The 12,219-nt window shown below is 38.8% G+C and overlaps 1 protein-coding gene across 2 annotated transcripts in view; it reads left to right on the forward strand.

The window, feature by feature from the left end:
- The window catches only part of CDAN1 (codanin 1), a 34,864-nt gene that overhangs the window by 2,023 nt on the left and 20,622 nt on the right, over nt 1-12,219 (forward strand). For both annotated transcript variants that reach the window (XR_003371152.2, XM_026671049.2), the window contains exons 2-8: nt 2,104-2,798; nt 5,493-5,705; nt 6,430-6,623; nt 8,689-8,808; nt 9,375-9,453; nt 9,934-10,054; nt 10,506-10,615. Coding sequence is in view for 1 of the 2 variants with exons in the window: in XM_026671049.2 (XP_026526834.2) it covers nt 2,104-2,798; nt 5,493-5,705; nt 6,430-6,623; nt 8,689-8,808; nt 9,375-9,453; nt 9,934-10,054; nt 10,506-10,615 (1,532 nt within the window). In the remaining variant the exon portion in view is untranslated. The remainder of the gene's footprint in view (nt 1-2,103; nt 2,799-5,492; nt 5,706-6,429; nt 6,624-8,688; nt 8,809-9,374; nt 9,454-9,933; nt 10,055-10,505; nt 10,616-12,219) is intronic.

Genomic DNA, 12,219 nt, shown 5'->3' on the forward strand with positions numbered 1-12,219 from the left:
TTTCCAAGGGAAATTATGGTCCTGCAATTTCTAGCTTCCTAGGCTTTTGAGACAGCATGACACTTAATTTTTCCTGATGTACAAAGACTTATGAAACCAGGGTAAATGTAAATATAATCCAGGGTTCATAAATGTTTGGTTTCCTTGATATATGTATGGATAAATTTTAGTTTTCAGCAACTGAATAGTAATGCTTTGAAGTTGAAGTCCCTCTTCTGAGCATGCATCATAAAAATAGTACTAAATGTAATACATTTTCTAAATAAATAGAAGTAATTTAGAGTACTTTCTGAAAAAAAAATGTTGCTTTTAGAAAACAACTTTCCTTCTGGGATCATTTAATTAGACTCCTGGGGAGAAAGCCTGCAAATAAGGAGTATTAGCATTGCACAAGATGTTACTCAGTAATTCCTACACTGTCATTTACTTAGACTGCAGTTTGCCTTGCAGGATCAAGGTATTTATTATTTATTTATTTATTTATTTATTTATTGGTAGTTATGAGTTCTGCTAGAAAATTGATTCAGAGGGGTTTTATCCAGTTTTTCCCCCTTAGGGGGAGAGTATTTCTGAATGTAATTATGCTCTGAGCATCCATGTCAATAAAAAGGAATAAGGGTAAATGTCATTGATTTTTTTCCTCTTTCACTCCCAGAACTAGGACTTCTCTTCTGTTAAGACTAGCCATCTTTCTACAATATATTAAAGAAATACACGGGAAAGTACATTTTGAGAGAAATTGACTAACATTAAAACCACCTCCATTGCACCAGTTTCTTCATGATTTAGAATTGCGGTCCCCAACCTTTCCAGCTTTGTGGACCCATGCTGGTGGTTGTGGGATGGGAGGGCATGGTTTTGCACATGAGCCACTTGCACAAATGCAGCTTTGCATACGCCCCTGCTCGCCCGCCCCTTGCGTGGCCCATTTCCCAACATGCAACAGGTAGTATCAGACCTCAGACCTGGGGCTGGGGACCCCTGATTTAGAAGTGTTCTGTGGATATAAGGAGCCATTCTGTCTAAACAGGTAGATTCTGGATTAAACCTATTGGTCACAAAGTATTAAGTTGGAATTCTTCATAATTGTAATCAGCAAGTATATAACTGTCTTTCTGCTCCTGCTTAGCCCCTCCTGCAGATGGAAGTGGCTAAAATTACCAGTGATTTACCATGAGAGGAAATGGCCTTAGCATTTTGCCCAAATCATTGTTCCTATGTCCTCTGTAACAAGAGAACTTCTGTAGCTAAGATTTATGTACACGGGGTGAATTGAAAGAGCCAAGAAACTAGCGTCCAGGTCAAAAACCTAATGCTTAGTTTTGATTCTGGTTAGTTTAATGAAAGTGTAATAAAATTTAAACATTTTCATATATAAAGCTTAAATTATCCAGAAAAGAAGACAGATGTATTTGCAAAGGAAATAAGTATTCTGATTATACAAGATTTAATAATACTGGTAGAAACAGCCAAAACAAGCTTTTACTGAATCTTTCCTATGGCATTTTTACGTATTAGAATGTATCTTGGACAGTTAGTAATATTCATCTGCAATCTTCTGTTGAAAAGTCTGATATAAATTGTGATACTTATTGTTTTGTTGACTTCCATACATTTCTATTTCTTTAGAGTAGAAAATAATATTGCTATAGTAATGAAGGGAAAAAAATAAAATCTTGATTCTCACATTCATTAAAAAGAGAAAAATCGTTGGTGGAAATCACTGTGATAAGCAAATATTTTATATAAATATCTGAGCATATACAGGATGGTGCCTTTCCAAGTTGTCAGCTGAATGCCAAAACTAAAAAAAAAAAGTATATTGATAGAACAATATGCAATCACATGTTGTTGCCATCTGTTAATTTGGCAAACAATTGATATGAGAAGTTATTATTTAATAAATTATGATAAGACTCCGATTTCTGATTTTAGATTACCTGAGGGATTTGATTTTGAAATGGTTTCATTTTGCTTTATATGCTTATAACAGAAATTCATAACTCAGCTCGTTCTTGTAAAAATGCATGAAGTCATGCATGTCTGAAGTAAAATTCAGATTAAAATAAATCAGTTGATGTTTACTATGATTTGTTTGTACAGGACACTCCAATTCACCCCAAACTTGTTGCCCTTAAGTTGCTTCAAAAAGACTTTGTTCCTTTTCTGTTGAACTACATCAGGGAACAGACTAGTCAGATATTAACCCATGGACCATCTACTCCTGCTAAAATTCCAAATTCCAAGATCTTGAGAAATTCTAGTAACTATAGGAACCAAAGGACTGGATCTGAAAAAAAGTTCCATACTAGTAGCTGTCGAGGAAAACTTTTCTTTGATATAGTTCCTCCTAGCTTGCAGTCTCCAAATACCAGTATTTCTGCTTCAGAATTACATGGATCTTCTGTTGTTAATGGGTCAAGTGAACTGAATTCCAGTAATGATCTTTTAAAAGTGGATCTCAGCACTAGCTCAAGTGTGGGTTCCAGCCCTGTTTTTTCTCGCAGTGAGAGACGATTTGCTCAGAAAGCAAACTTGGGAAGTTTTCTTGTTGCTGCCCCAATAAGGCGAAGCAGGAAAAAAGGAAGCAATTGTACAAGTGGTTCTGGTCGGCCAATGGGACATGATGTAGGAAGAAACACAAATGATGAAGTGAAAAGTGAAAGTTCCCCATTCTCTTCATTGAGACAGAAGAAACCGAGTGAAATGAATCTTGTTTCCAATTGTTCACCATCTGACCAGCTTAACTTACATGATTTGGAGGAGTTTCCACCCATGAGTGTTACTGGAAAAATAAAGTAAGTCTCAGTTCTCAAATCTCCTTGGTAATTCTGATGAAAAGGAAATGTCTTGCTTCTGGGATGGCAAGCTAACTTTTAGAGAAATGCAGGAGTTGAAGCAAAGTTTTGTTGAATGTGATGTATTACAGCAGGGGTGTCAACTCAAGGCTTGTGAGCTGGATCTAGCCTGCGTGGTGCTTAGATCTGGCCTGTGGGGCCACCCTGGAAGGACCAGCCTGCGGTGTGTTGAGGTAATTCCCCATTAGGAGAATGAGCGCATACAGGGAGACGTATTTGAGAGTAGTGTTGGAATAATACACACACAGCACACAGATACACTGTACAGTAAATGTAGGTTTTTACTTTCAGAAACATTAAGCAAAGTTCAAAACAAGCAGTCCAAAGTCATTCACAGGTAAATCAGTCAATTTTCAGTCCAGGGATAATTCAATAACAAAGTCCAGTGTCAAAAACAGTTCAGTATCAGACTTACATCAAATCCATGAATAGCAGTCAATTAGGAAAAATGGAGGAACAGTAGTACTCTCCAACAGAAGGAAAACAGACTCACTGAGACTTCTTCTGAGACTAAGACTAAGACAACCCAGGTTTCTGGCTCCATCTTATGGCCGTTTGAGAAACCACACCCAATTACAGTTTTGCATTTTCTTAAAGATACAGTATTAAAATGTCTATCCTGGTTTATATATTTCCAACCCAAATAGCTGTTAGGTGACTTACATTCCTAACACGGTCCCTCTGCCAGTGAAAACGTAGCTTGGGATGGCCGTGTGTTTTCTGCCACGCCGGCCTCCTGCACCCCTCTGCCAGTGAAAACAGCTTGGGGGGAATCGTGCACAGCCCTCCTGGGCACCATTTTCGGCCACAACAGCCTCCTGCAGCCCTCTGCCAGCGAAAACGGAGCTCGGGAGGCTGTGAAGAGGGAAGGAAAAAGAAGAAAAGGAAGGAAGGAGATTATAATGAGAAGGAGAGAGGATCTCAGGGAAGTCCTGCCTTAGCGCAAGGCCACCAGAGGTGCCCCTGACATGAGTGAAGCCGAGTTGGCCACGCTCACTGCTCCCCTCAGCCACCTCTGAGATCAAACAACCCTGATGTGGCCTTCAATGAAATCGAGTTTGACACCCCTGTACTACAGGATCCAGGGTTCTCCTCTGTTATTTAATGTCTATATGAATACTGTATGTTGATGCCACTCAAATATATGTACAGGTACTCCTTGACTTATAGCCAGTCACTTAGTGACCGTTTGAACTTACCATGGCATTAAAAAAAGTTTTCAGACTTGCAACTTTGCAGCATACTCATGGTCACATGATCAAAATTTGGGTGCTTCCAACTGGTGTCCATTTATGACAGATGCACTGTTCCAGCGTCATGTGATCACCATTTTTAAACTTTCCAATCAGCTTATTACAAGCAGAGTCAATGTGGGAACCCATATTCACTTAATGACCATATGATTCACTTAGCAATTTCAGTGATTTGCTTAACAACTCTGGCAAAAAAAATTGTTCTGTTGATTATCTAGCTTCAGTGCCCTTACAAATGCTAAGACTTTAAATTGCCTTCTCCTTCTGTACAACTTTGCTTCAGGTGAGTGTGTTTAATAGATGCTCATTTTAATAGCTAAAGCCAAAATATTGATCAGATGCCTGTGATATTACATGGAATATGATTATATCCATTTATGTAAAATCTATTCAATTAGCAAAATTATTTCTTGATAAATATACATGTTTGGTAGAATAATAATATAGAACAATGTTATTCAACCTTGGGAATTTTAAGGTGTGTGGACCTCAGTTCCCAGTATTCCCCAGCAAGCCGGGATGACTGGGAATTGAAGTCTACACATCTTGACATTCCCAAGTTGAGAAACACTGGTATTAGAGGTTAGGGCATGAGTTACTTTGGGTTTGTGGACTCTCGGGCTTGTCATGGAAAAATATTGAAGGGAAAAGTGCTGACTACATTGAGCTTTTAGAAAGTAATGCATTAATTTATTGAAAAATAAATACATTAAATTTATTAAAGTATTTTGCCATTGCCAGTAGATGGCTGCAAAATATCGTAGATTTAGATTATCTGGATGTAGAAGGAAACTTTCAAGGGACTACAGAAATTTCTACTATGAAATCTTACTCTGCTTGGGTTTTTTTTATATTGTTGAAAAAAGATGAGTGAGGAAGAATGCAATTAAACTGTAAAAAAACATGCTATTGAAAAAAATGGATACTGAAACCAATGTTTTTCTCCCCCAAAGTTCTAGAATCCTATTGCATCTACCATAATGCAATAAAGTTGCATTATGGTAGATTTGCAATAGATAAAAAGTATTTCTTCATATGATCACAAACAAAAACAGTGGAAATTGCTACTATGATATGTAGCAAACATATTCATTAAGGATATATTCTATTTCCAATATCTGAAGCTGTACAGAATATTTATTAGTTTGTTTCTTCAGAGTGGAGAAAAAGCAAAAAGAAAAAAAAAGAAAAAGAGTGGAGAAAAATAGTGGAGAAAAAGAATGCTACATCTTATTTACATATTTCTCAAAAGATTATTAGTCACTTACTAGTCACTAGGAAACAATATTGTATGATTGGAACCTTGGCTTAAACTATCTTCTTTTGTCTTAAATATTGAAAGGTTTACTGTCTCTTGAACTAATTTTTTCTTTGGTTTTAGCAAAACCACACCATCAAGAAGAATAAATCCTACTCCTGTGAGTACTGAGAGAACGCTATCCAAACCCAAAATATGCTTCACTTCTACACCTGTTGGCAACTCTCAAATTCAGTCTGGAGCAAGTTCTGAGAACGTGACTGATTCTCTGGAAAAGAATTTAACTTCTATTACAGGAAGCCTTCAGGAAGAAAGAGAGATGTTGAAGAAAGAAAGGTAATAGAATTAGTGATCTGGTGCCCAAAGGGAGAGAGAGAGGTACACTATGGGCTGACAGTGTGATTTCAGGCATTTCTTAATGGAATGGGACAACTCGCCGCAGCCTACTCGTCACAGCCAACTCACTGTGAGACAACTTGTGATGGTCAACTCACTACAGGACAACTCGCTGCAAGACAATTCAACAATTCAATTATTTAAAATAATTTGTGTCATTCACATTTGATTTTGCCCCTCCTTTGGAAACCTTTCTTTAATGATTCTATTCCACTTTTGTTTGATATTAGTGTAACTCTTGTTCTGTGGTGAGTTTTTCCCTGGCGAGGTGGCCGCACTGAATTAGCCATGGTGAGTGGCTGCGGCGAGTTGTGGTAGACCCATTTCTTAAGGAAGTCGAACATCTTACATATGTTTAAAATGACTTCTTCATTGCATTTAACAGAAATTTGAATTACAAGATCTAAATATTCTCCTTGGTGTTTTTTTAGATTCATAAGTAATTGGGTTTATTTTCAGATTTGGTCCATGTTATTATATAAACGTGCTGTTACAAATACAGTAGGAAAAAGCACTAAAAAGTATTAAGTTTCTTAAAGACTTTGCATTTTTTAATCTTCTGGATAAATGTCTGAAATAATCCAGCAGATGCAGTCGAGAAGGTAATATTTTAGTATTTTTATGATTGGTAATTCTGTGGCTGTTTGCTCTTTTTGTATTACAGATCTAAATTATTGCATCACATGCCTTCCTCTTTAAGTTTATCTCTGGATTCTGGCACACCCACCAAATCTAATGTTGGTTGGAATGTATATCTCCAAACTGAAAACCAGTCAGTAGCCTCAGCTGATGTCAACAAAGTGACTTACAGAAAACAGCTGGAACACCTAGCTGAACTTTATTCCATTTGCATAGCAGGTAGCAAAATTGAAACTGATTTAACACTTGGGATTTCTGTTAAGTTGAGAGAAGAGCAAGAATGATGATGTGTTGGATAGACATTCATCAGAGATGAAATTTCAAATGAATCTTGCTTTGAAAAAACAGTAACTGATAAAAGTACAATCCAGTTCTTACACCAAACTTTTATATGTTTTGTGTGCCATCCTGTTAATGATAACTCATTACATACTCGAAAAGCCGAGAAATTGAATTCTGAACAACTTAGATTTTTTAAATTAATTCATACAAATTATATACATTGACTGTCATTACTACAGGCAGGGCTTGACTTATGTATTATTTATTTATTAAATTTATTTGCTGCCTAACTCGCTCCTGCGACTCTTGAGTAGTTTATGGCCAACTGTTTGATGTTATGATGGTACTGAATGAATGGTGGTTATGACTAGTCTTTGAAGTTCTGGCCTTTGCACCCTTATAGCACTTTCCCTGACCCTTGCTATCCAATCTTCCCCTGCCGTACCTCCCTTGCCACTAGGGCACCCCTGAAGATCCTCCTGAAGCCATGCTTCCCTCGCCTTCCCACGCAACCTGCCCAAGCCTTGTCATACTTCCTCCATGCCCCCATGCACCGCTTGAGCCTACCCGCTACCCAACAACCAGCCCAAGCTTCACTGCACTCATGCTGCGCCACTCAAGCCCCCAGTGCACCTGTGCATGCCCTGTGCAAGCAAGTCAGCAGGAAGTAAACGGCTGCTGCCTGGTGGGGAGATTTTGAATGTGAGAAGCCAGCAGGAAGTTGCAAGGAGAACCTCATCTAATGACCACTGCATTATAGTTAACGACAGTAATTGGGTTTGCTGTCGTAATTTGAGGACTACCCGTAATAAATTGTGGTTTATGAACAACAGTGGCTAAGCCAAAACTAAACCATTACATTTTTTCCATGTTCTGTGTTCTGCAATATTATATTCAGCCATGGTATGGTTGGAATCTTAGAATATTGTGTGACATTTTGGTCTCTTAGTTATGGTTTAGCATTATACAAAACAGGGTGTTTATGTAATTGTCATTCTGTTTGACTGGGAAAGAGTACCAAAGCTTTGCTCAGTGAAAATGAAAAATTCTGATCAATCCAAGCCATGAATTAATCATATCAAGCCTGAATTATTACAAAAGAGTATAATGCAGGGAAACTATTCTTTTAATGGCTGTGTTCTCTTGAGACTAGGCTCTTGGGTGAAGTGTCCAGCTGGAGCTGAAGGTGGATAGTCATTTTCTCTTCAAGATACTTCCTTTTCTCATTTTCCACTTTCTTATGCAGAGAGCAGCTTCTGAAACTGTTATAGGTTACCAGCCATTTGCATTAGGCAAGTGCAAGTCCTTGATACTTTGGTGTAAAATAATGTAAATAAATAAACAAACATTTTTCCCCTGAAAGTCAAACCAGTCTGTTTTAAAGCAGTTTTTAAAATTGGGTTAAACCAATAAACCCTAGCATCTAACTTTAAATTTATTTTTAGTTACAGATACCGATGTCTTAAAGGGCATTATATGTTGCTCCTTTTTATAATTAAAAAGTTTTTTTTTAATCTAAACCCAGGTTGATATGATAGTACTTTTCTTTAAAATACAGGTAGTCCTTGACTTACAACAGTTCAGTGAGTGACTGTTCAAAGTTACAACAGCACTGAAAAAGTGACATATGGCTTTTTATATTTCCAACCTTTGCAGCATGGTCACATGATTAAGATACTGGTTCATATTTATGATATATTTATATCCTATGATTGCTGTGTCCTGTGATTCCCCCTTTGCAATCTTCTGGCAAGCAAAGTCAATGAGGAAGCCAGGTTCACTTAACAACTGTGTTGCTAACTTAAGAACAGCAATGATTCACTTAACAACTGTGGCAAGAAAAGTTGTAAAATGGGGCAAAACTCAACTTAACAAATGTTTCACTTAACAACCTAAACTTTGGACTCAATTGTGAGTCCAAAGTAGAGGACTATCTGTATTGAACACCAGAGGGAACCTTTTGGATGACTGCTGTTCTTGTTTACTTTTCTTTTTTTTGCAGAAAACCTCGTGCCAAATATCTTCTCAGAGCTTTTCTTTGTATTGCAGCTGCTAACAGCAAAGGGAACTTCCTTTGCAGAAGATAGGAAGAGTGACATGGGATTTATGGAACAGGATTCAGGTCAGACATGATAGAAGAATCCTTGGATGTCATACATGATATGTATGTTATAGCACATACGATAGAAAACGATGTTGGAAGGATTCTACTAAACAAAATAAGAGATTTTGGAATAGTTTCATTTAAGTGAACTGAGAAATTTATTTTTAGCTTAAATATTCATTATGAAGGTGCAGAAGTTATAGCTTCTCACTGTATCTAAAAAACTGAGAAGTTATGATTAAGGTCTTAGTAGGCATGCTATGTGGCAAGGCAGCTTTCAACTATGGTTTAACATGCATTGTTTGAAAATCATTAACCATAGCTTCCCCATACATATATAATAGGAAGCCATGTTTAACATCTAGATTTCTGGCTTATTTTCTCATTCGGGTAACAAGAATATTTAAAATAAAAATTCTGAGCAGTGGATGCTACTTATTGAGAAGAGCTTTATAGTAGTTATTCTTTCCTAGGTGTTCAAGGTAAATGTCAGTCCTGGAAGTGGGTTGTTCTTGACCAGCTTAAATTCTGAATTCAGCCTGAATGAGTTCCTTCAAGTGCTTTTTTTCCTATTTTGTTTACAGATTTGATTGAGAAGCAGCACTTTCACAGTATACACAACTGTGTTTACTTTGCTGTGCAAGTTTTGGATTATCAGTTTGAGTAAGTGCAATGATTTAGCTGCTTTCATAAGAAAGCAGATACTTTCATACCTGGTATTTCTTTCAAACTGTTCATTCATAGGTTGCATAACTTGCCTATTATTTTGATTATTTTTTTAACATAAATTTATCCATTTATATCACACAACTCTGGGCAATGTACAAGGGGCATAACAGCAATCTTGGCATATAAAGAACCCACATCAATAAAAACAATCCAGAAGAGAGAAAAGATGGCTATTGTTCTTTCTCCCTTGGCATCAAAGCCCCACTTAGAAAGAAAGATTTTCTGAAGATTCCTACGGTAAATCTTGGGCAGGATGTTGCTCCCAGCATAGATCCAGTTATTGGGTGACAGAGCTCAGAATGCAGACTGTCAGTAGAGGATATGAAGAGTAGCAATATGGTGGAATTCATCCTCGTTGAATTTCAATACAATATTACAATGTGCTTTTCTTTTCGATTGCTGTTTTCTTGGCAGAATTGTTTCTCATTTAGAGAAAGGGACGCTGAAGCTTCTTGCTGAGAATGACAGGATTGCATCTTTTTCCCTTGGCTTGCATGAGAGGCTAATGGCAGCCTATGAAAACACAACAGCAAAGGTAATATGAAGCAAATAACAGAAGGGCTTTGCAAATCTTTTCAGAAATTACTTCTTGGAGACAAAAAATATTGCTTCTTCTTAATTTTCTTGAAATATTTTTGTGCATAGAGCTTTTTCAAGTGTACACATGAATCTTCCTCTGCCCTGTAAATGGCAGTTACAATTAAATCAAGAATAAGGGAATACGATTATTAGAATTACAGTATAGTATAGAATAAGAGCAGCCCATGAAATAACAAAAGCAGGTTAGGGTGTAGGTTAGGGTGCTTAAAATTGGTCATTTGATTGCACTGCTACAAGTTTACAAATTTATGTTTTAGCAATGAATCTAAGGCATAGTAAATAAAACAGACTGCAATTTCAATTTTAAGGCTAGATTCTGCATACTTTGCTTAGAAGTGTATATTGAAATGGAGAATTGCTTACTTATCATTATATGCAATTAACAGGTTTCTGTCTGGTTGCCTTCATATGTGCAGTCAGTTTCTTTTCAACCAGAAACTGACAATCGATCTAACTTTTCCAGTGATAAGGCATTTCATATATTCAAGAAGCAAAGGTAAGAACTCTTGGTTTTCCTTCATCAAATGCTGCAATAATAATAAACTTAATTAAAGAAATAATTAACAAGTTGTTTTAATTGCTAAATTTGAACATATGAACATATTGTTTACAAGTGAATCACTTCCAAATCAATATTCTTAGTTCATTTGAATACTTTGGTGTTTTAATAATAGTAGACAAAACTGTTATTTACAAAACAAGAGTAGGGCCCTGTATTACTCCTTCTCTCCTTCTTCCATACGCCTTGTAATTGTCTCTATTGCCACAGCAACTCCTGTGTTTCATCATTATATTATAAGGCCATCTTCGAAAAAGGTTGCAAAATGTGCATAGGCAGCGGTCCTCAACTTTTGTGGCTTGGTGGCCCGGCTGGGGGAGGGAAAGAGGAACTGGACTGTGCGAGCGGTGGGCTGGTGCCTGCGTGCATGTGTGCGCATGTACAGCTTCACTCATATAAGACAGAAGAGAAGACTTTGGGGCCCGGTTTCATGTTCCTTCAGGCTTTTCCGCACCAAAAGCTTTTGCAAAGAAATGGAAGGCCTGAAGTGGCACGAGATCACTTCCCTGAAGCCTTTTGCCCGTTTGAACTTTTGGAGCAGAGAAGAAAAGCCTTTGGGGGCGTGGCCTTGTGCCGAGGCTGCCCGATGCTACAAAATCAGATCGGGTGTCCTGCCAGGCAGCCTCAGGGTGCACTTGTGCCACTCAGTCTCTGGTCTCATTGCTCCGCTTTTGGAGCATTGGGAGCACGCAACAAAGAAGAGAAGCCTTTGGGGTGCTGCTCATGCAAGTGGAGCTGCATAAATACATCGGCCCACCTCTTGCGTGGCCCGGTTCTGAATAGGTTATGTCCCAGTAATTGGCCATGGTCCGGGAGTTAGGGACCCCTGTGCTTTGGGATAATAGTGTTTACTGACCCAGCAAATCAACTCTTCTAGGTCCAGCCAGATCCAGTATTGACAGGATCCCTAATTGAACCCTTCTAAACCTCTTGGTATAACCGTAAGCCAAGTTGGTTTCCTTTTCTATAAGCAAATTGTGAATGATTTCCACTTAAATTTGGCATTAAAAAGAGAAAAACTGCATTCTTCCTAGAGATAAAACACAGGCATGATATTCTTCCGATTAAAATCGGAATTCCGATTTTTTTGGGAATCCCCCTTTCCCCCACCCCTTCTTCTCCTCCTTCCCCTCCCCTCGGAGGCCCTGAGTCAGGAGTTGCTGGCGCGGCTCCGACGGCTCAGTCCCGCGTTGCCTCAGGAAGGAAGGCAAAAGGAAGAGCCGCGGCGGCGCTTTGCAACAGCAGCAGCGGCTCCTGGTTTTGCCTTTCCTTCCCGAGGCAAGCGGGACTGGAGCCGCGTGAGCTGCGCCGGCGGTAGCAACTCCTGAGCCCCAGCCGGATACCTGAGCGGAGCCTGGGCGGTGCGGCGGAGGCCGCTGAGCGGCAGGAAAAGGAGCTGGGCCAGCCACAGACCAGCCTCCGTGCAACACGCCACCGCCTGGCCCTGGCGGGAAAGCAGCGGGCGCTCCCGGGTGCGCGGGCGGGGGTCTCTTTTGGCCGGCCCGATTTTTTTTTCAGAGCGGAATATCATGCCTGAAAAC

Source organism: Notechis scutatus, chromosome 1, assembly GCF_049901735.1.
Source record: "Notechis scutatus isolate UNSWTSFEM ecotype Mainland chromosome 1, rNotScu1.2, whole genome shotgun sequence".
Classification (NCBI taxonomy): domain Eukaryota; kingdom Metazoa; phylum Chordata; class Lepidosauria; order Squamata; family Elapidae; genus Notechis; species Notechis scutatus.